This window comes from Rhinopithecus roxellana, chromosome 19 (assembly GCF_007565055.1).
Source record: "Rhinopithecus roxellana isolate Shanxi Qingling chromosome 19, ASM756505v1, whole genome shotgun sequence".
NCBI lineage: Eukaryota > Metazoa > Chordata > Mammalia > Primates > Cercopithecidae > Rhinopithecus > Rhinopithecus roxellana.
The window spans coordinates 20239817-20264341 of NC_044567.1; the positions used below are offsets into that span (position 1 = coordinate 20239817).

The 24525-nt window shown below is 39.7% G+C and overlaps 2 protein-coding genes across 9 annotated transcripts in view; one reads left to right on the plus strand and one right to left on the minus strand.

The window, feature by feature from the left end:
- Positions 1-11889, plus strand: part of NSRP1 (nuclear speckle splicing regulatory protein 1) — a 68025-nt gene extending 56136 nt beyond the window's left edge. For 5 of the 6 annotated variants that reach the window (XM_010367957.2, XM_030922927.1, XM_030922926.1 and 2 more), the window contains 4 exons: positions 2907-3035; positions 3934-4141; positions 5775-5883; positions 10074-11154. In XM_010367957.2, coding sequence (XP_010366259.1) covers positions 2907-3035; positions 3934-4141; positions 5775-5883; positions 10074-11133 — 1506 coding nt within the window. In that variant the 3' untranslated portion in view covers positions 11134-11154. Of the gene's footprint in view, positions 1-2906; positions 3036-3933; positions 4142-5774; positions 5884-10073 lie in introns of all 6 variants that reach the window. The other variant, XM_010367956.2, reaches the window with a different exon arrangement.
- A 9970-nt stretch (positions 11890-21859) lies between these two features.
- SLC6A4 (solute carrier family 6 member 4) overlaps positions 21860-24525 on the minus strand; it is a 41025-nt gene continuing 38359 nt past the window's right edge. For all 3 annotated transcript variants that reach the window (XM_010367952.2, XM_030924181.1, XM_010367954.2), the window contains one exon: positions 21860-24225. In XM_010367952.2, coding sequence (XP_010366254.1) covers positions 24151-24225 — 75 coding nt within the window. In that variant the 3' untranslated portion in view covers positions 21860-24150. The remainder of the gene's footprint in view (positions 24226-24525) is intronic.

A 24525-nucleotide genomic window follows, 5' to 3' on the forward strand; every position in this document is an offset into this window, starting at 1 on the left:
TGGTATATGCATTTAATGCTATATGTTTCCCTCTAAGTACTTCTGTAGCTGCGTCTTACAGATTTTGATAGGCAATATTTTTGTTGTTTCATGCAAAACATGTTCTGATTTGCATTATGATTTCTTGTTTGACCCATGTATTACTAATTTCTGAACATAACGGAAGTTTTTGATTACCTTTTTGTTATTCATTCCTAATGTGATTACTTTGTTTTTTTGCTTGTTTGTTTTTGGGGTTTTTTTGTTTTGTTTTGTTTTTGTTTTTGTTTTTGAGATGGAGTCTTGCTTTGTACGTAGGCTGGAGTGCAGTGGCTCACTGCAACCTCCACCTCCTGGATTCACGTGATTCTTCTGCCTCAGCCTCCTTATAGCTGGGATTACAGGTGTGCACCACCACGCCCAGCTAGTTTTTATATTTTTAGTAGAGACAGGGTTTCACCATGTTGGCCAGGCTGGTCTCCTGATCTCAGGTGATCCGCCCAGCTTGGCCCCCCAAAGTGTTGGGATTACAGGCATGAGCCACCACACCGAGTCCCTAACATGATTATTTTGGGTTCCAAGGCACTGCACTGTATTGTTTCATGCCTTTAAAACAGGTAGAGGTTTACTTTATGGTCCAGTATATAGTCAGTTTTTATAAATATTTCTTCTGTGTTTGAAAATGTTCTGTATTGATATAAAAATTATCCGGGCCTGGTGGTGTACACCTGTAGTCCCAGCTACTCAGGAGGCTGAGGCAGGAGAATCACTTGAACACAGCAGGTGGAGGTTGCGGTGAGCCAAGATGGTGCCACTGCACTCCAGCCTAGGCGACAGAGCAAGATTCCGAACCCCCCCCAAAAAAAGAAAAAAGAAAATGTTCTGTGTGTGTCCATTGGGCCAGCTGTGTTAATCCACATATATTCATACTGTGTTTTTGTTGTTGTTTGTTGGTTGGTTGGTTGGGTTTTTTTTTTTTTTTTTTTTTTTCATTCTGTTACTGAGAGGCATATGTTAAAATCTCTTGCTGTAATTGTGGATTTGTCTATTTTTCCTTGGATATCTGTTCAGTTTTTGCTTTATTTATTATTATGTTGCAACATAGTTAATAGTAACATATCTACTCAAGTGCTCCCCTACAGCTCTTCTCCCAACATATATAAAGGCATGTCATCAGTTTAAAACAGCCCTGGCCGGGCTCAGTGGCTCACGCATGTAATCTCGGCAGTTCAGGAGGCCGAGGTGGGTAGATCATGAGGTCAAGAGTTCGAGAACAGCTTGACCAATATAGTGAAACCCCTTCTCTACTAAAAATACAAAAAATTAGCCAGGTGTGGTGGCAGGTACCTGTAATCCTAGCTACTCTGGAGGCTGAGGCAGGGGAATTGCTTGAACCCGGGAGGCAGAGGTTGCAGCGAGCCAAGATGGCACCACTGCACACCAGCCGGGGCAACAGTGAGAGACTTCGTCTCAAAAAAAAACAGCCCTCAGTCTCCCTTTTCCCTTGCTTTTTGTTATTGTAGTGGTGATTATTTCTTAGATTCCATGTTTCCCTCTTTGTGTTAGCCAGGCTAGTTTTGGGGAGTGAACAGGAGTTCCATTTCAACATCTAGGCAGGAGAATCTTTCACTTTGTAAAGGTTGAGAAGTGAAAAAAATGAATTTCTTAATATTTTAAACAATATTCTAGAAAAAGGTTTTTCAGTTAGCATGTGCATTATTCAGAGTTTAAATGTTGGTATGTAAAAACCCGAGTCTATCAGATAGATTCTTTTGAATAATTACATCATCCTGTCACTTAAAAAGGATCCCTCTTGGGTTCTACATTAGCCAGTCTAGCAATTCAGGAAAAAGTTAAAGTGTATAGACTCTGTACTTCAGGAATTTACAACCGGGGGCAAAAGGCTAAGATTTGTAAAACAGGAAGTAAAAACGCCCATGCCTGGCATGGTGACTCAGGCGTGTAATCCCAGCACTTGGTGGGGGCGCTGAGGTAGGTGGATCATTTGAGCCCAGGAGTTCAAGACCAGCCTGAGCAACATGGTGAAACTCTGTCTCTACAAAACATATAAAAATTAGGCAGGCATGGTGGCACACGCCTATAGTCCCAGCTACTTGGGCGGCTGAAGTGGGAGGACCACTTGAAGCCTGGGAGGCAGAGGTTGCAGTGAGCCAAGATTGCACCACTGCACTCTAGCCTGGGCGACTGAGTGAGACCCTGTCTCTTAAAAAAAATATATAGTGTATTATTAAGAGCTAATTATTGCAGAATAGAATGTTCCTCAGTGTTTAGAAGAAAGATCATTGGGGGTTAGAGGCCTCAGAAATGGGCTCAAAGAAGTAGGACTGGCCCTTAAACACTGGATAAGATTTTGATAGCTTGAAAGAGGAGAAAAAAACATCATTTAAGATGGAAGGAACATGATAAAGGCAGAGACTTTATGTTTGACAACTCTAAAAATGATAATGAAAGTTTAGTATATAATACAGGCCTGTCAAAACCAAGGTTAGGTGTTTCCATCGTACCTTTTGACCTTTTGATGTGGATAATTATATACAAATGAATAGATGATAATAATAGTTGATGTTTATTGAATACTTTATCAGGCTCTAACTGTTTTAAGTTTAGTCATTTAATTATAACAGCTTAGAATGTAAGGATAATCATTATTCTTTCTCTTCTAGATGAGGAAATTAAGGTACCAAAAGATTATAAACAAACTTGCCCAGAGTAATTAGTAAGTGTAGAGCCAGGATTCATACCCAGGCAGCCTAGCTCCAGAATTTATTCATATTTCGTATCTGAAATGTGATTGTAATTTTTAGGATATATTTTCAATTTATGAACCATTCTCAAAAAACATAGATTTTGTTGTATCTATTGGCTGGCTCATATTTTTGAAACATGTTTTATTTTTTTTTTTTAAGACCAAACTGGAAATCCAGAAGGCCCTTGCAGAAGATGCTACTGTGTATGAATATGACAGTATTTATGATGAAATGCAGAAAAAAAAGGAGGAAAATAATCCCAAATTGCTTTTGGGGAAAGACCGAAAGGTTTGTTAGCTGAAATAACACACTTTCTTTGACCCTGACCTACATTTTGTGTTTTAATCTTATTTTAACATGAGAATGATCTGAGAAAAAGCTTTTAGGTATGTGAAGTATGAAGAGTCCCTAATTCCAGATATTATAGATTTGATCTTAGAACTCAAGAAGTACTACGTATATTATCCTAACAGGCCAAGTGAATTATCTCACAATTTTGTTTTTTGCTTTGAAACCTTTGCAAATAGTTTTTTGGAAACTTTTCCTTAGAATTCTAATGTACCAAATTTGTACTGCTCCTGCCCTGTGTATGTTTATTTGTGTTTTATTATCCTCTCATTTTTTTCATTTCTTCCTAGCTGGTAACTGAATCATCTGCCTACACCTATCTTGATTTTATTTTCAGTGAGAAAAAAATGTGGGAGGGGGAAAAACTGAAATAAGTTCAGATTTTCTTTCTATCAGCTCTTGTTCTTTCACAAGCACAGGCTGATTTTAAGGGCATTTGCATCTGACAGTTACCTACTAGTAGAGTGATGGTATAAAATTATATTAAAGCTACTATTTTAAATAGTCATATTTCTACTAAATGTGAAAAATTAGCAGGAACTTTTCTGATTTTTTTTTTTAATTAAGAGAATACCAGAAAAAAGAGAAAAAAAATTATATTTAGTTTGATGTTTTTTTAAAGTTAAATCACATTATAAACAGTTTCTATCTCTGCTACACCTAAATTTTTATTGAAAATAGTTTCAATATTAATCTTGCTAGTAAGTTTATATTGAATGTAGGGAAGACAATCTTATTTGGGCCGATCATTTCTATCTTAATGAATTCATTATAAAAATTATAATATTAACAATTACTATTTTTTTGCTCTTTTCGTAAATCTTTTTTATTTCCTTAGCCCAAGTATATTCACAACTTGCTAAAAGCCGTTGAGATCAGAAAAAAGGAACAGGAAAAAAGAATGGAAAAGAAAATCCAGAGAGAACGAGAAATGGAAAAGGGAGAGTTTGATGATAAAGAAGCATTTGTGACGTCTGCATATAAGAAAAAACTGCAAGAGAGAGCTGAGGAAGAAGAAAGAGAAAAGAGGGCTGCTGCACTGGAAGGTAACATGAAAGAGTGGGAAAGGCACAAGGAAACAGTAGCAGAATCTCTACCCTGTGGTTAGCTGTTTGCTCTGTCACTGAACTTTTGGGTTATGAATTTGTGATCATAATTTATATTTAGGAATTCAAGACACAAGAAATGTGGTATTATATAGTACTATAAAACAGAGAGGAAAGTTTAAAAACACAGTTGAACTCTTCAGTAACTATTATTTCTACTAGACTTAGTTCTCATTTTGTGGCTTTTGCCTTAGAACATGATTTGAAATGTAAAAACATTTATTACAAAGTATAACACCATGGCATTTGTCAGAAACAATATAAATACAATTTTAAACCCTAGTTACATTTTTCTGGAATGAGAAAATAATAGAGTAACACCACTCAAGGAGCATCAATGAGGCAATTAGAAAAGGAATAACATTAATTGAAGAAAGAATAAAAATTGGATGAATTAAGATTATCTTAATGCTTTAGTGCTTTCTGCTCATGATTATGTCTCAAGATCTAAGTAGAGTATATATTTATAAAATACTTTTTTTTTTGAGACTGGGTTTCTGTCACCCAGGCTGGAGTGCAGTGGCTCAGCCATGGCTCACTGCGGCCCTGACCTCCCAGGCTCCAGTGATCCTCCCACTTCAGCCTCTTGAGTAGCTGGGACTATAGGAGCATACCACCGTGTCTGGTTAATTTTTGTATTTTTTGTAGAGACGGGGTCTCACTATGTTTCCAGGGCTGGTCTCGAACTCCTGGGCTCAAGTAATCTTCCTGCCTCAGCCTCCCAAAGTGTTGGCATTACAGGCATGAACCACCATGCCCGGCCCTGTATAAATACTTTAATTGACAAATGCTCATCAGCTGTTTTTTTTTTTTTTTTTTTTTTTTTTCCCTGAGACAGAGTCTCGCTCTGTCGCCCAGGCTGAAGTGCAGTCGTGTGATCTTGGCTCACTGCAACCTCTGCCTCCCGAGTTCAAGTAATTCTTATGCCTCAGCCTCCCAAGTAGCCGGGATTACAGGCATGTACCACCACACCTGGATAATTTTTATATTTTTAGTAGAGACGGAATTTTACCATGTTGGCCAGGTTTGTCTTAAACTCCTGAGCTCAGATGATCCACCCACCTCAGCCTCCCAAAGTTCTAGGATTACAGGCGTGAGCCACTGCGCTTGACCTCTTCAGCTTTTAACTAGAAGAAAACCAAGTCTTTAACATTCTGTCTAAGCATGTACTGTGTGTTTAGAGTGCCAGTCAGCAGTCTTTCTATAAAGGACCAGATAGTATTTTAGTATTCATATTTTAAGACTTTAAATATATAAATTCATATTTATGAATGCCAGATCGTATTCATACTCTAGGGCTTTTTGTATATATGATCTCTGTCGCAGTTACTCAGCTCTGCCTTTGTAGTACAAAAGCAGCTTTGGACAATACATAAATGAACAGGGCTTTGTTTCAATAAAAATGTATTTATAAAAACAGGCAACAGGCCCAATTTGGCCTGTGGGATATAGTTTGCCAAGTCCTGATCCAGAGAAGAGTTTACACACTGTATGTTATATACTCTACATCTATAAAATGAAACTGCACTGTGCCTTATTGAATATATTCTAATTTTTGCTTTCCCTCTGTTAGCATGTTTGGATGTAACCAAGCAGAGAGATCTCAGTGGATTTTATAGGCACCTATTAAATCAAGCAGTTGGTGAAGAGGAAGTGCCTAAATGCAGCTTTCGTGAAGCCAGGTAAGGAGACGTAAATGAAATATTTTGAAGAAAGATACTGTTATAATAATCTGTGGTTGTGGGGTCATTTTAACCCTCTGAAAGATGGAAGATTACAACATTGCATATTGTGTTGTCAGTCAGCCTTTCCTAATTGAATGGCTAGAATTTTGCAGTTTCTTGATTTTAAAACCTACAGATTTAGTTTAAGATCATTTTTATTCTGCAGTTCACAGAAATTGTTACATTAAAACAGTCAGTGATTGAGTTTAATATTATTGTAAAACCAAAGACAGACTTTTAATGTATAAAGTTTCTGAATTTTTAGGTGACTTATGGGTTCTTAACAAGGGAGAGCAAAATCTTCAAGGGAAAGCAAAATCAAATTGTGGTTTTTCCTTTTTTTTTTTTTTTTTTTTTTTTTTTGAGACAGAGTCGCACTCTGTCACCTAGGGTGGGATGGAGTACAGTGATTCAGTCATAGCTCACTGCAACCTTTGCCTTGGGGGCTCAAATGATCCTCCCAAGTAGCTGGGACTACAGGTGCAAGCCATCATGCCCAGCCAATTTTCTTTTTGTGTTTTTGGTTGTTTTTTTTTTGTTTTTTTTTTTTGAGACGGAGTCTTGCTCTGTCGCCCAGGCTGGAGTGCAGTGGCCAGATCTCAGCTCACTGCAAGCTCCGCCTCCTGGGTTCACGCCATTCTCCTGCCTCAGCCTCCCGAATAGCTGGGACTACAGGTGCCCGCCACCTCGCCCGGCTAGTTTTTTGTATTTTTTAGTAGAGACGGAGTTTCACCGGGGTTTCACCGGGTTAGCCAGGATGGTCTCAATCTCCTGACCTCGTGATCTGCCCGTCTCAGCCTCCCAAAGTGCTGGGATTACAGGCTTGAGCCACCGCGCCCGGCCTGGTTTTTTGGGTTTTTTTTTTTTTTTTGAGATGGAATGGAGTCTCGCTCTGTCGCCCAGGCTGGAGTGCAATGGCGCGATCTCGGCTCACTGCAACCTCTGCCTCCCAGGTTCAAGTGATTCTCCTGCCTCAGCTTCCTGAGTAGCTAGGACTACAGGTGCATGCCACTATGCCCAGCTAATCTTTGTGTTTTTAGTAGAGATGGAGTTTCACCATGTTGGCCAGACTGATCTCGAATTCCTGACCTCAGGTGATCCATCTGCCTTGGCCTCCCAAAGTGCTGGGATTATATGCGTGAGCCACCACGCCCAGCCTCTTTTTGTATTTTTGTTGTAGAGATGGGGCTTTATGTTGCCCAGGGTGGTCTCGAGCTCCTGGGCTTGAGTGATGCCTCCATCTCAGCCTCCCAAAGTGCTGGGATTACATGTATGAGCCACTGCACCTGGCTGCTTTTTTTTTTTTTTTTTTAAATAAGAATGTAGGTATTCCTCATGATCCTTAAAATGATTGGTGCCTGGTACCTTAAAATGATTTTGCTGTCAGAATTAAGGAGAAATTTGGAAAGAATTAGGTGTCTACAATGTAAGTCTTATATACGTGTTCAGATAGTATATAAAAAGGAAAGTGATTTATTTTCAAAAATAGGTTCCAGCCTTCATAAAATGTAAGACTTACATATCAGGGGCTAGAACAGCACTGTTCAGTATGTAGGCACTAGTCACGTGTAGCTACTTAATTTAAAGTAAATAAAGTAGGTTGAGTGTGGTGGCTCACGCCTGTAATTCCAGCACTTTGGGAGGATGAGGCGGGCGGATCATGAGGTCAGGAGATTGAGACCATCCTGGCCAACATGGTGAAACCTTGTCTCTACTAAAAATACAAAAAATTAGCTAGGCGTGGTGGCACATGCCTGTAATCCCAGCTACTCAGGAGGTTGAGGCAGGAGAATTGCTTAAACCCGGAAGGCGGAGATTGCAGTGAGCTGAGATTGCACCACTGCACTCCAACCTGGCGACAGAGCTAGACTCCATCTCAAAAAATAAAATAAAATGGCTGGGCGCAGTGGCTTACTCCTGTAATCCCAGCACTTTGGGAGACCGAGGCGGGCGGATCACAAGGTCAGGAGATTGAGACCATCCTTGCTAACACGGTGAAACCCTGTCTCTACTAAAAATACAAAAACAAAAAATTAGCTGGGCGTAGTGGCAGGAGCCTGTAGTCCCATCTTCTCAGGAGACTGAGGCCAGAGAATGGCGTGAACCCAGGAGGTGGGGCTTGCAGTGAGCTGAGATTGCAGTGAGCTGAGATTGCACCACTGCACTACAGCCTGGGCGACAGTGCAAGATTCTGTCTCAAAATAAATAAATTAATAATAAAATAAAATAAAATAAAAAATTAAAGTAAATAAAATTTAAAGTTTTGATCACAGTGGCCACATTTCAGATACTCAGTTGCCATATTTGGCTGGTGGTTGCCATATTGGGACAGCTCAGATATGAATATTACCATTTCTTGAGGCATTTCTATTAGTGCTGGTCTAGAAGGTAAAGGATTAGAGGATTTTTGAATAAAGTTATAAGGTATTACAGGAGTGGTGAGATGATTATGCCATAAGTATGTAGCTGAAGGTAAAAGAGTCTGTCCTAAGCAAAAAAAAAATTAACAGAAACGGTTCAGAGTAGATCTGAGTCTCTGTTGCTAAGGAAGGGAAGAGGTAGGAGAATAGAATTAAGGTGAGGAGAGGAAGTTTATGCCCCACTCCCTCCCTGCGCTACTAGGTTTTGATTATAAAATTGGTGAGAAGTATGAACCTAAGAAACTGTATTTGAAGATTCAGGTTTTGAATGGAAATTATACATTATGTCTTTGTATTAGAGTTTCATCTGGAAACTCTGTAATGTCGTTGACATAGTTGTACTTCTCAGAGTCTAATAATCAAATTCCTAACTGTTAGTGGGTCCTTTAGCCAAGATAGTTCTGCCGGTAATTCCTGGAGAACCAAAGTTGTTGCAGCATTAGTGTGGTTAGTAAGTGATTAGTCGAGACGGGCGGATCACGAGGTCAGGAGATCAAGACCATCCTGGCTAACACAGTGAAACCCCATCTCTACTAAAAATACAAAAAACTAGCCGGGCGAGGTGGCGGCGCCTGTAGTCCTAGCTACTTGGGAGGCTGAGGCAGGAGAATGGCGTGAACCCCGGAGGCGGAGCTTGCAGTGAGCTGAGATCTGGCCACTGCACTCCAGCCTGGGTGACAGAGCGAGACTCCGTCTCAAAAAAAAAAAAAAAAAAAAAAAAGTAAGTGATTAGTAAGAATCACTGAGTGATTCTTATCTACATTATACTCACTGTGTGAGTAATACAAAGTTAACTGTACTTGCCAGCTGGAACAACATAAGTAATATAAATAATTTTAGTGCTGTTGATTCTAATGGACAAATTAATATATTTCCATTTTGTTGTGATAGGTGTCAAGGAGTATATCAGGATACTAGCGCGTTTTTCATCATGAGAGAGAGTAAATATTTAGGATTATATTTGCCACTGTTTTGCTGTGCAGAGATTATCTTCATGTATTTCTAGGACTATTTTTATAATTTTTTGAAAAGAAAAAGGCCGAGCATGGTGGCTCACGCCTGTAATCCCCGCACTTTGGAAGGCTGAGGTGGTTGGATCACCTGAGGTCAAGAGTTTGAGACCAGTTTGGCCAACATGGCGAAACCCCATCTCTACTAAAAATAAAAAAATTAGCTGGGCGTGTTGGTGCAGGCTTGTAATCCCAGCTGCTCGGGAAACTAAGGTGAGAGGATCACTTGAGCCTGGGAGGCGGAGGTTGCAGTGAACCAAGATTGTGCCTCTGTACTCCAGCCTGGGTGACAGACTGTCTCAAAATAAATAAGAAAGGAAACAAAAAATATGAGAGTCACAACTTAAGCTTCATGTTGCGAAAACGGAACTTAGATTCAGAACATATCTTACTTTTCCCAATTATTCTTTGTCTTAGGCTTACCAAAAAATGAAGACCTGTACAAACCCTTGCCTGTATGTTCTAATAATATAGTAGACAAGGGCTACTTTTCTCTTTTCACTTTTACAAATATTGGACATATTCTGAATGGTATGAATTTGAAATTACTAGTTTGCACAGACATCAGGACCTTTTTGCATTTGGATAATCAGACAGTATATATCACTATAAGTGTATTGATTTGAGTATTGATAAAAATTATATGAACCCTTCATTTGCTTATTACAACTGATAATGTGGCATTTTTTCTGCCCTTTTTTGTTTTTTTGTTTTTAAGATCTGGTATAAAGGAAGAAAAATCAAAGGGCTACTCCAATGAAGTAAGTTCAAAAAGCAGAATACCACAGGAGAAATGCTTTCTTCAAACTGATGTGAAAGTGGAGAAAAACCCAGATGCAGACAGTGACTTTGATGCTAAGAGCAGTGAGGATGATGAAGTAGAAGAAACTAGAGTGAACTGCAGAAGGGAAAATGTCGTAGAGACTCCTGAGAATGACTCCAAGCACCACAGGAATCAAAACCACTCTCGGTCACCTAGTGAAGAAAGAGGGCACAGTGCCAGACACCACACAAAAGGATCACGAACATCAAGAGGACGTGAGAAAAGGGAAGATCAGCACCAACAGAAGCAATCCAGAGACCAGGAGAACCATTACACTGACCGCGATTACTGGAAAGAAAGGGATTCTCATAGGCACAGAGAGGCCAGTCATAGAGATTCCCATTGGAAGAGGCATGAACAGGAAGATAAACCAAGGGCAAGGGACCAAAGAGAAAGAAGTGACAGAGTGTGGAAAAGGGAGAAAGACAGGGAGAAGTATTCCCAAAGAGAACAAGAAAGAGATAGACAACAAAATGATCAGAACCGACACGGTGAGAAAGGAGAGAAGGAAGAGAAAAGCAAAGCAAAAGAAGAGCATATGAAAGTAAGGAAGGAAAGATATGAAAATAATGATAAATACAGAGATAGAGAAAAACGAGAAGTAAGTGTTCAATCTTCAGAAAGAAATCGAGACAGAAAGGAAAGCAGCCCAAATTCTAGGGCAAAGGATACATTTTTTGACCAAGAAATATCCAACAAAATGAGAAACATGGCAAAGGACAAAGAAGGAAACCAGGAGAAAGCCTCTAATTCTGAATCATCCCTGGGAACAAAACACAGACTCACAGAGGAAAGGCAAGAGAAGGGTAAAGAACCAGCGAGACCACCTGAGGCAGTGAGCAAGTTTGCAAAGCGGAACAATGAAGAAACTGTAATGTCAGCTAGAGACAGGTACTTGGCCAGGCAGATGGCACGGGTTAATGCAAAGACCTATATTGAGAAAGAAGATGATTGATGGCTACCCTAAGAGAAAGATAGTTTGGAGGGCATTTTAAATTTTATTTTCAAAATTTTAGGTTAAAATCAAAAGTCAGTCTTAAATTTTGGATGTTTGGATGTGGATGTTTGGCTGAATTTATATATAGTATGTACTCATCATTACCACATTCTTTGTTGTATTCAAGAACTGTGAGAGTGTGCTAATTCCCTGTAGGTACATAGTGAGGAAAATTGGCTCCACCACAACCATTAAAAAATAATTTTGGCCAGATGTGGTAGCTCGTGCCTGTAATACCAGCATTTTGGGAGGCCAAGGCGGAAGGATCACTTGAGGCCAGGCATTCAAGACCAGCCTAGGCAGGATAATGAGACCTTGCCTCTATTTAAAAAACAAAAAGCCTGGCATGGTAGTGCATGCCTGTAGTCCCAGCTGTTCGAGAGGCTGAGGTAGGAAGATCACTTGAGCCTAGGAATTTGATGTTACAGTGAGCTGTGATCATACCACTGCACTTCAACCTGGGCGACAGAATGGGACCCTGTCTCTAAAAAAAATTTTTTTAATAAATAATTTAACTCTTCTAATAATGTTTTGTTGCAGGAGCTGTTTGTTTTATAAATATTGTATTTCACATAAAATATGGATTTGAAAAATAGAAAATATACTTTATGTTCTGAAATTTGTATTAAAGTGTAAAATGTGAATCATACATCTTGTCTAGCTTACAGCATAGTTGGCTTAAATGAAAATAAAATGATATACTTATACATTTTATTTATGCATTTATTTTAAAGTAATTTTGCTCATGTCGCAGTTCATCTTTTTGCTTTTAGTAGAAATTAATTTGTAATTCTGAAACCTTGACAAGTTAGTAAATTGGTTATGTACGTAAATCACTTTTGGTTAAAGGTGAAGCTGTGGAGACATTAGCCTAAATGAAATTAGCTAAAGATCCAGGTGGCCTATTTCTAAACATCTTGTTTTACATACTCTGAAAAAGATAGTGCAGTTTATTACAAGTTCCACTTGTGTATAAAAGTAAAACTAGTATCTTTCTCCTGAGTCTTTGAAACTCAGGAGAAGTAATTATACACTGTAAATATTTTGTTTATGGGGAAAGATAAATGCTGTGGAGAAAATAGTTCTCTAATAGGTCTTCCCGTTAAGAAAGTGCTGTTTATATCTCTCACAATACTTTATCATAAAGAGCACACTTTCTTATTTTTAGAAGGATAAACTTGGTTTAATAAGAATACTGACTAGATGAAAAACATTATATATTAAGGGTCAGATATAGCATTTATAAATTATTTTATTGTATTGTACCTTTAAAACCAGAAAGGAAAAGTCACAGGAAAGTTAACGCCCAAATCTGTGACTGATACATTGAATGTCAGTTACATGGTAATACTCTAAAGTCAGTCAGTGACAGTGACAAACTCTCGAAATCACTGACTTGGTGTACACAAAGGGAGCAACATAATATAAGTATGGAAAGGTAAAAGGGTGACATCATGGAAGGACCATGAGTGACAGACAAAATCTTTAACTTTGGTGGGGAATATGGTTTCTTTTTTAGGATTGTTTTATAACTAGAGCCATGCATTGGGAAGATTAATTTGATCATAGTGTGCAAGGTAGTCTAGAAGGAGAGACTGATGTCAGAGACATCTGATGATAAACTCAGTTTCCCTCTCCCAGAGGGAAAAGCTCAGAGACTTTTACAAAGCAGCTTGGATCCTTAGATAGGAAAGGTGTAAATTACTTTTATTAACCGACTTAATTTGACAAATCAGTATGAGGCTGCAAATGAAGAGTTTTCTTCTGTCTCCTCCAAATATACAGAATGTTGGTTTTGCCTCTCTGGCATTCATTCCCCCCTTTTCCTGGTAACAGCACCTTGATTTGCCCTTGAGAAAACACACCTTTACTACTCTTAGTCCACGGGTTCAAATGGGGCAGAATAGCCTACAGGAAGGGTATGCAACTCAAGCTAGGCTGATGCTGGTCCTGTTGTCAGAATTTACAGAAAGATGTTTTCTGTTGTCTTTGCTGATTATGGCGATGAGGTAAGTCTGGAGTTTCATGAGAGAGTGCCTTGATGCCTGGCAGAAAAAAAGCCCACAAAAAAAGCCAAACAGAAAAGGACAAAAAACCTGATGATTGCTTTTGCATCTCTGGCTCTAGTGTAGCTTTTTTTTTTTTTTTTTTTTTTTAAAGACATTGAAACCAATACTTTTCCCTTTTTCTGTTACATTAGTTTGAATTGAATTTCTGCTGTCACAACTCAAAAAGTCCTATTTGATACAAGGTTCCATTCATGATAGCTCTGTGCCAAAAATTACCAGAACACTCTTAGTAAATTGTTTTGTTGTATAATGTTTAAAGTGCACATGGAGTTTACAGCTTAATGGATTCACACAGTACACCTAGTTTAAAAAGACATTACCTGTGCCATAGAAGCTCCCCTTAAACTTCTCTCCCAGCCTCTTTCTGACTTTTAGCACCATAGAGTAGTTTTGCTTGTTTTCTGGATTCTTTACTACTCTATTCTGTTGATGGACATTGGTTATTTCTTTTTGGGTTGTGAATAATAATATCTTCCAGGTAATGTATCTTCTAGGTACATTCTTGCGCTTGTCTTCTAGTACATACATGTCTGTTTTGGTTGGGTATTTCTGAGGAATGGAATTGCTGATTCATAGGGTATGCTCATGTTCTGCTTTAGCAGTTAACTACCAATCAGTTTTCCAAAATACTTGAACTAAAAGGCACTCCCTCCATCAGTGTATGAGAGTTCCAGTGGCCCCACATCTTGCTCACACTTGGTATTTGTCTTTTGGCTTTTTGTCTTTTAGCTACTCTGGTAGGTGTTGTGGTATCTCATGATTTTATTTTGTGGTTCCCTGATGGCTCTTATATCTTTACTAACATTTAACATTTTGGCATCTTGGTGGGGCAGGGGGTGGTATTTGTTTTTGAGACAGGGTCTTCCTCTGTCACCTCGGCTGGAGTGCAGTGATGCGATCATGGCTCACTGCAGCCTTGACCTCCCAGGGTGAAGCGATCCTCCCACCTCAGCCTTCCAAGTAGCTGGGACTACAGCTGCATGCCACCACGCCTAGCTAATTTTCTATAGAGACGGGGTTTTGCTATGTTGTCTAGGCTGGTCTCAAACTCCTAGGCTCAAGCAATTCGCCTGCCTCAGCTTCTCAAAGTGCTGGGATTACAGGTATTAACTACCTTTCCAGTCCCTGCTTTTTTTGCGGGGGTGGGGGGGGGGGTGGTGGAGAGGAACTCTCTGCCTTTTTCTTAATCCAATACAGGTTTGGTTTGGTTTTGTTGTTGAGACAGAGTTTCGCTCTTGTTGCCCAGGCTGGAGTGCAGTGGCGCGATCTCAGCTCACAGCAACTTCCACCTCCCAGGTTCAAGTGATTCCCCTGCCTCAGCCTCCTGAGTAGCTGGGATTACAGGCGCCTGCCACCATGCCTGGCTGATTTTATATTTTTAATAGAGACGGGGTTTCTCCATGTTAGTCAGGCTGGTCTCGAACTCTCGATCTCAAGTGATCTGCCCGCCACGGCCTCCCGAAGTGCTGGGACTACAGGCGTGAGCCACCTCGCCTGGCCCCAGTACAGGTTCTTCAGATATTCTAGATACGAGTTGTTTGTAAGGAACTTCTCCCTCCCCTCTATGACTTTACCTTTTCACTCTCTTAACGGTATTTTTAATGAACAGATATCTCTAATTTTACAAAGTTAATTAAAATTAATAAAATTTAAGATAAAGTTCCTCAGTTGCATTAGACATTTCAAATGCTCAACATGTGGCTGGTGGCTGCCACATAGGACAGTGCAGGTTTATAGAACATTTCCACTGCAGAAAGTTATACTGGACAACATTTTCTAGAAGCATTATTGCCTACATTTCCCATTTAGATCTACAATGTACTTGGAATTAATTTTTGTTTGTGGAGTAAGATAGGGATTAAGATTTTTTTCCATATGGATATCAAATAGACTCAACAATGAATGACAGTTTGTTCAGATTAAAACCACAGTAAACACCATTACACTTCCACAAGGATGGCAAAATGTTAAGAGTCTTACAATACGAAGTGTTGATGAGGATGCGGAGCAACGGTATTTTTTTTTTTTTTTTTTTTTTTTTTTTGAGACACAGTCTCGCTCTGACGCCCAGGCTGGAGTGCAGTGGCATGATCTCAGCTCACTGCAAGCTCTGCCTCCCGGGTTCACGCCATTCTCCTGCCTCAGCCTCCGGAGTAGCTGGGACTACAGGCACCTGCCAACACACCCAGCTAATTTTTTCTGTTTTTAGTAGAGACGGGGTTTCACCGTGTTGGCCAGGATGGTCTCGATCTCCTAACCTCATGATCTCATGATCTGCTTTCTTTGGCCTCTCAAAGTGCTAGGATTACAGGCGAGAGCCACCATCCCCGGCTCCCTTTTTTTTTTTTTTTTTTTTTAAGATAGTCTTGTTCTGTCACCCAGGCTAGAGTGCAGTGATGCAATTTCAGCTCACTGCAACCTTTGCCTCCCGGCTTCAAGCAGTTCTCCTGCCTTAGCCTCCCGAGTACCTGGGATTACGGACGTACACCACCACATCCGGCTAATTTTTGTATTTTTAGTAGAAACAGGATTTTGCCATGTTGGCCATGCTGATCTTGAACTCCTGGCCTCATATGATCTGCCTGCCTCGACCTCCCAAAGTGCTGGGATTACAGGCGTCAGCCACTGCACCAACAGCAACAGTAATTTTTGTGTGCTACTAGTAATAGGTGAACTGGTACAACCTTTTTGGGGAAATTTTGGCTTTACCTAGTAACTGACACTGCATGTTTCCTGTAACTCATGTTCCACAGATGCACCAGGAATATCTGTAATATATTTTTCATAAATGACACAACCTGAATCTCCATCAGTAGTAGAGAATATATAGCTAGGTGTGGTGGCTCACACCTGTAATCGTAGCACTTTGGGAGGCCAAGGTGGGCAGACTGCCCAATCTCAGAAGTTCGAGACCAGCCTGGCCAACATGGCGAAACCTCATCTCTACTAAAATTACAAGAAATTAGCTGGGTGTGGTGGTGCATGCCTGTAATCCCAGCTACTAGGAAGCTGAGGCATGAGAATCACTTGAACCCAGGAGATGGAAGTTGCAGTGAGCCAAGATCACGCCATTGCACTCCAACCTGGGTGACAGAGCAAGACTGTCTCAGAAAATACATATATATAATTATGTATATTCTATATATAATTATATATAATTTATATATAATATATAAGTACATATACACATGTACACATAGGCAATACAACAGTTAAATGAACACACTAGAGCTATACCCAACTTGGATGAATTTCAGTCTTGTGAGAAGAAGTAATATATATATGGGGGGAAAAAGGCAAAACTGTATTAAAAATACATGGGTAGATGGTAAAAGGGGTTATAAATACGGAAAGGAAGAAAATTAGAATGAACTTTGTAGTGTTGGGTTGGAATTGGAGATATTGGTGTGACCTCATGGTTTTTAAGATGTGGAATTAACTATTAAATTCATATTATGTATACACACTTCCGTCCAGTGAGAGGGCTGAGGATCAGTGACAGCTCAGTAGCCATGAGAATACCTAACACCTAGATCGTGGTTTCTAAACCTGCTCTTGACTAAAAGGAACCAGGGCTTCTTGGAGATATAACTGATTTCAGAGCTGTGGCAGAGAAAGTACAAGCTGGTCCTGAAACATCTCACTCTGGAAAACAAGGAACTGGTCCAAGAATGATGGGGACATGTCAAAAGCACACAGAAACCAGCTTGAAGGGACTCTGTCACTGGCTAAATTTGGGACACATTGAGCATCAAAATAAAGAATAATGCGGGCAGATGCTGTGTTTCACACCTGTAGTCCCAGCACTTTGAGAGGCTGGGATAGGAGGATTGCTTGAGCACAGGAGACCTCCTTGGGCAACATGGTGAAACCCTGTCTCTACACAACATACGGAAGTTAGCCAGACATGGTGGTATGCGCCTGTGATCCCAGATACTCAGGAGGCTGAGGCAGGAGAATCACTTGAGCCTGGTCGAGGCTGTAGTGAGCCGTGATCACACCACCATACTCCAGCCTGGGCGACACAATGAGACCCTGTATCCAAAAAATGAATGAATGAATAAATGAATAAAATTGATTATAATCCATTGGATAAAACAGGAATCTATTTTAAAAAGTAAATGGGTTGATGAGGACAGGATATTTGCACAGTGTTAGAATAACTCCATCCCCCAAAATATTAATGACAAAAAGAAAAGGAACTTTACAGTGGAAAGCCTGGTAGACACCACCTTAACCAAATGATTGAAGTTAACATCACCAGTGAGGGGACAAATCAAAATCACGCTCCACCTGGTAGGAGGCAGGGAAAACAACACAGCACTATTCCAGTGATAATCCTGCCAAAAATACCTACTGTATTTCATTAGGAGGAATTGATCTTCAAACAAATCAAATTGAGGGACATTCTACAGAATAACTTGCCCATTAACGTCAAAGGCTTCAAGGTAGTGAAAGTCAAGGAAAGACTGGAAAACGGTTCCAGACTGAAGAAAACAAAAGAGACATGAAACTAAATGAAAATGATTCTGGACTAGATCCTTTTTCCTGAAGATCATTGAACAGGGTCTGAAGATGAGTTGACAGTCATGTAGCAGTGTTACTTTCCTAACTATGATGGTTTAATTGCGGTTATGTAGGAGAATGTCTTCATTTGTCAGAAACACATCCCTCATTTTCATTTTTGTAGTTAGAATCTATAAGATATGTTCTAGTTTTTATTCAAGTCCATTTATTCAGATCTCAGCATTAACTATCCTCTCTCCATCATTTTACATACTGAATTTTTTAGTTTATAAAAACCATGTCTCTGGGTACACTGGCTTATGCCTGTAATTCCAGTACTTTGGGAGGCTGTGGCGGGCAGATTGCTTGAGCCCAGGAGTTTGAGACCAGCCTGGGCAACATAGTAAAACTCGGTCTCTATTAAAAATGCAAAGAATTAGCCGGGCATGGTGGTGCATGCCTGTAGTCCCAGCTACTCAGCAGGCGGAGGTGGCAGGATCACTTGAGTCCAGGAGTCAAGGCTACAGTGAGCCAAGATCACGCCACTGCACTCCATCCTGGGTGACAGGATACTTTGTCTCAAAAAAAAAAAAAAAAAAAGTGTGTAAAAAAAAATACTGGTAATCATTTTGAGATCTTTAGTTATTACTTAGTGATGTGTTCCAAAACTGGAGCTGAGACTCCAAAGAGAATCCTGTAATTGAAATATTACACTTGATACTGGAGTTGCCCCAACTCTCTATAAGGCACTGACAGCATTAGCATTTATTTTAAATAATAACAATATCCCTGGAAAAGCAGCAGCACCCAGAGTGACCACTAAGCCTTAGTGATAATAAATGGCATCTCATATCTGGATGAAACAGTTATCTCTAACAAAGCCTAGAATCAGATTTGTGGCATACCAACGGCACATGTGAAAATCATTCTGGTGTGACATGTAGCCTCATTTCTGGTCCCATTTTATTTTCTCGCTCTTGTTTTTCTTTCTTTTTGTCACCCGTCTTTGGTTTATGTTATCCTTTATTTTGGGAATCCCTACCTTAATACCTCTTTAGACAAGTCCATGTAAATCAGTTAATTTGAATCTAGTACAAGGATTAGATTGAGTGTGGTGAAGAGTCTTTAACTGTAGGGCAGGAGGTCTGTTAGGAACTGGTCCACACAGCTCATTACCACCCGAATTTCACCTCCTGTCCCATCAGCAGCAGCATTAGATTCTCACAAGAGTGTGAACCCAGTCGTGAATTATGCATGCGAGGGATCTAGGCCGTTGTGTGCTTCCTATGAGAATCTAATGTCTGATGAACTGAGGTGGTATAGTTTCATCCTGAAATACCCCTCTGCTCACCACCATCCATGGAAAAATTGTCTTCCATGAAACCGGTTCCTGATGCCAAAAAGGCTGGGGACTGCTGCTGTAGGTTACGCACACATGTAATGATACATCAGTAACAGGTTCTTCCCCTATGTTAATTATTCTTCCCTGTCACACTTTAAAATGAGATAGAACATCCTTGAAGTTTAGAAACAAAACCCATTCTGCAGTTGAATACTCTTTGGATTTCTCAAGCTTCTATGGATGCTAATTTTAAAGCTAAACATGTAAATAACCTTTGGGCTGGAATTAGAAAACCCAGGCATAAGGCCGGTCCTGGAACGTCCCAGGTGTGTGAACTCGGGCAAATCAATCAACCTCTTTGAGCCTCAGGCTCCTCATCCTGCCCCCATCATCACCTGGGAAAATACATCTGTCACCTAGACCTCTGGTGATCCCGTGGTGAAGCACATTATAAACTAAAGCTCTTCACAAATTACAAAGAATTATATTAACTTATTTAACTTTACTGAAATTGAATACATCTAATTCAATGTAGATTTCGTACTGCTATGCAGTGATGTTTTGGAAGATGTTTAAATATTTTGACTATATGGTAAGATTTTTATTTTAACCTTAAGAGTTTAGAATTTTGTGTTTTTTTAATGATACAACAAATCATGCTATTCAGCGTTATTACAGTAACAGTTCACAGCATAAATCATTTATTGATATCTCACAATCTAACTTGAAATATTTATAAACACTGCATAAATGAATACAAGGGCACTATATGAATTTTAGAAAGGGGACTCTTTTACACAAATAAATTTAGGTTTAATTCTGCCAGATAAAATTAACTTTAGATATCTCCAACACGCAATCAAAAGTATTCTGAAAAGTTGTATAGAAATCAAATCATAGTTTAAATGCCATTCACAAAATAACTGTAAATTCCCCAATTTTATCTTTTAAAATATGCATTTTTCATATATCATTTTCTTAAGATAAAGTACGCCTTTAATTTTAGAGTGTAAATAAGAGTAATCTTTCAGAATATCGTTTAAAAATTAGTAAATGCTAGTTTTTTTATGATATTTAAGCAAATAGATGGGACATCCTTCTTCAACAAATATTTTTGTTTGGACTGTCAGTGTTTAAAAATTGCTAGACACAACTCTTATCTACTATAATTAGAGTCTTCAGTTACATAATTGAAGGACCGATGCCATCTATTCTCTCCCCCAAATGACAAAGTTCTTCTTAGTTCAGTAGACATTCAAACTTATTCTGATGAGGTCCTTCACCAATGCACACTGTCTCCAAATTAGAGTAGACTGGTGAAGAAAGTTTATTTTGGTAGCTTTAAAAAAATACTTGCACTGGTGGTAGAGCCGCTTGGCATAGATTCTGTGAGGCGTTGGTAAGAGAAATACCACCTGACATTCCAACTGAAATATATTGTGAATCATTTTCAACAAAAGAGCTTTTCTGTTGCAAAGGTGACTGTTTTTGAAACACCTAATCTAGAAACAATACTGAATTGATTTCAACTATATGAAACAAAAGGACAGACATATTTAAGATTCCATCCTAAAATATTTATCTTTTCTATTGTGGCATTAAACCAATTGAGAGGGTTTTTTTTTGTTTTGTTTTGTTTTTTAAGACGGAGTCTTGCTCTGTCACCCAGGCTGGCGTGTAGTGGCACAATCTCAGCTCACTGCAACCTCTGCCTCCTGGGTTCAAGTGATTATCCCACGTCAGTCTCCCAAGTAGCTGGGATTACAGGCGCCTGCCACCATGGCCGGCTAATTTTTGTATTTTTAGTAGGGATGGAGTTTCACCATGTTGGCCAGGCTGGTCTCAAACTCCTGACCTGAAGTGATCTGCCTGCCTTGGCCTCCCAAAGTGCTGGAATTATAGGTGTGAGCCACTGCGCCTGGCGGAGAAGGTATTATTTCATTCTAGCAGGGGCAATAAAACTCCAGTTCACCTGTCTTTAGCACTCTCAAGAGCAGAGAAATTAGCTTGGTCCCCAGGTTTGGGTTTGTCTCTGCCTCTAATGGCATTATCTGACCTTTAAAATATTACTCTATCATTCAAATTTAGAGATACTTAAGCAATGAAGTGGGGAAAGAGCAATACTATGGAAAATAGAAAAGACTTAAAGCTTTAGAATATTCTTCCCATGAAACTAAGCATAACAATTTTTTTTTTTTTTTGAGACGGAATTTCGCTCTTGTCATCCAGGCTGGAGTGCAATGGTGCTATCTCAGCTCACTGCAACCTCCGCCTCCTGGGTTCAAGCGACTCTCCTGCCTCAGACTCTCAAGTAGCTGGAATTATAGGCGCCTACCACCACACCCAGCTAATTTTTTCTATTTTTATTTTATTTTATTTATTTATTTATTTTTTTTTGAGACGGAGTCTCGCTCTGTCGCCCAGGCTGGAGTGCAGTGGCCGGATCTCAGCTCACTGCAAGCTCCGCCTCCCAGGTTTACGCCATTCTCCTGCCTCAGCCTCCCGAGTAGCTGGGACTACAGACGCCCGCCACCTCGCCGGGCTAGTTTTTTGTATTTTTTTTAGTAGAGACGGGGTGGGGGGCGGGGGGGCGGGTTTCGTTGTGTTGGCCAAGCTGGTCTCAAACTCCTGATGTCAGGTGATCCTCCCACCTCAGCCTCCTAAAGTGCTGGGATTTCAGGTGTGAGCCACCACGCCGGGCCTCTTGTGTATTTCTTACTGATACAATTACAAGAAAAAAAAAATTAACTTCAGTCCTTAAATAATGTTACAATTCAATTCTATTTTTAGTTTTTATTTTTTTATAAATGCTACATATAGATGTAAAAGGTCTTTAAAATATTATTTTAAAATCCACCTACCTACTCTTAAATTTTCCTTTAAAAAAAAACGTAGTAGTATTGATAAATAGGGGTCAAATAAATGCATACTATGCGGAACAGACAGAGATTTTTATTTATTTATTTGTTTTAGTTTAATAAAGTTTGAAAACTTTCAAAGCTCCTGTACAATTCCCTTAATACCAGGTTTGGCAAAACTCATTCTGTTTGAAAAGGTGTTTTTTTTTTTTAAAGTAGCATATTTGAACAATGTCTAAGTTTGTGGGGTGCAGAGAATCCATATCTGAATATCTTCATAAAGCAAGTTCTTAAAATTTGCAAAGCTATTAGGTTGGTGCAAAAGTAATCACGGTTTTTCTTTTGCCCCAACTAATATTTACCACTGAATACGCTGGCATTTAGATCACTTCCTTCTTTTCAGCATGCTAGACGGTAAAGAGAATGGACATGAGACGGCAAGAAGAATGAAAGAGTGAAGATAATGGAGCTAGGTCAGTGAGGGACATTTCTAAATTCCCCTCTTCTTTTCCTCTAGTATTCTTGGAAACGTCTCAGCAGCTATCATGTAAGGAAAATATCTCACTAGGAGAAGCAAAGAATCAGAAATAGCAGGGCGTAGAGAGAATGCAGGAAGCAGGCCAGGGTAGACAAGGCTGGGGAAAGGGGGCCAAGGGAGAAAAACCTAGAATTGGACAGGACGTTTCCTCTACTGTCTGGACCTTCTTTTTATAAGGTTGTTAGAATTAAATTTCATTTATACAGAGAACTGAAGTGATAGGCAGCCAGATGATGAAGTCCTTTTGTCTCTGATGAGGATTTATTCCCCTCAAAATTCTGATAAGGAATTCCCATGCTACAAATATTAATTTGCTCCTCTACCTATGCCTCTGAGAGTCACGAGCCACCAAAGGCCAAATTTACCTATCTATATTAAGGGCTTTATGTGAAATGAAAGGTGATTTACTGAGCTGACCATTTCCCAAGCAGCCTTACTTAGACTCAATCTTAAAAATTATCTGGAGGGCTCACAATTGTGACTGCCAGTAAGTGGCGAGGTCCATGTAAGGCTAACCCAGACTCTCCAGTTGCTCTTGGAGTAAAGATGCCTTGGTTTAGGTTAGGGTGCCAGATCTGTATGCTCCAGGGCTAAGCAAGAATCCGATTTACCCTCCTCTCTTCACCTAGCAAAGCAACCTGGACAGTCAAACTCAGTCACATAAGGCAGACAAAGCTTAAACCAGAGGGTCAGGTAAACACTGAAGGGGCATGCGACAAGATCCACCTTCAGCGTACTTCACAGCCAAGCCGCAGTGACTAATGAAATAGGCCAGATCTGCCTGTGGTACACTGTTGTGAATGTTTAGCACAGAGAGACAGGAAGGTGGCAATGAGGTGCAGCAAACGCCAGAGGTTGGCCCGTAAAGGAAAGTGTGTGGGCCAAGCAGTGTCGCTGGAAAAGGAGTGGGTGGCAGAGCATGTCGTAGTGATTGTACCCTTCAAATAATAACCTCCATACACAATTGAGTTGGTAGAATTTGTTAATGTAAGAAAAATTTGGGGAAATTCATATATTTGTAATGGGCCCAAAGTATTGAACTAGAGATAAGAATACACTGAAACAATATACACAGACTCACATGCTTACATGGACACATTATTTTTCATTTTAGCTTCTTACATCTTCCTTTCCTGACACCACAGCAGCACATGGATTAGAAGGTTCTAGTAGATTCCAGCAATACAATTCTGTATGCTACTCAGAAAATATATGGCTAGTGAGATAGTATCCCTGTTCTCTCCTATGCAGTTTACGTATTCATGAACAATGAAATCTTTAGAGGCAAACAGATATCAGATAGCAGTGATCATACCAAGAAATGATACAGGAGACTTTCACAGACTTGATTCTAAACCTAATCCTAACTGATAGGGTGCTTTTCATCACCTCCAGTCACATCCTCGCACGTCCAAAACAGGCCGGCTCAGCTGCGTCACAGTCTACCGTGGGAATATGTCCAGGGGAGTCCATGGAAATGAGTGGCTGGAGGATTTGAGTCTGGGCACCATCGTCTCTTGGGACTGTGTCCCTGTAGAGAAGGCCCTTTCTATCATCAGGCTTAGCTGGAAACTCATCCACTTGGAGGGGACAAGGCAGGCATGGCTCATCAGAACTGGAGGAGGAGGTTGTGGGGAAGCATTTTTCCTCTCATTGACTGTGTTACACAGCATTCAAGCGGATGTCCCCACAAGGGATTTCTGTTGGTGTTTCTGGGGTGATACTTTTAATAATACGCTATTGGGAAGAAAATACAACGTTATAAACATTCTTGTAATTTTTAAAACTTGCAAAAATAGTCAACATTAATATTAAAACAAAGCTTAAATAACACTTCAATAACATCTAACAGCGAGTTGGAATTTGACTTTCCTTAGGAAAAGAATTCCCAATTTATTTACTCTCAAATACGAATTAAAATGACATATTTAGGAACTATACGCATCTGTAAACTAAGAAAATCTTTATAACACTAATGGAAGAAAATGATGAGCCTTCAGTAGAATCTCTGATGGTCAATAACATGCTTTTGAAGGA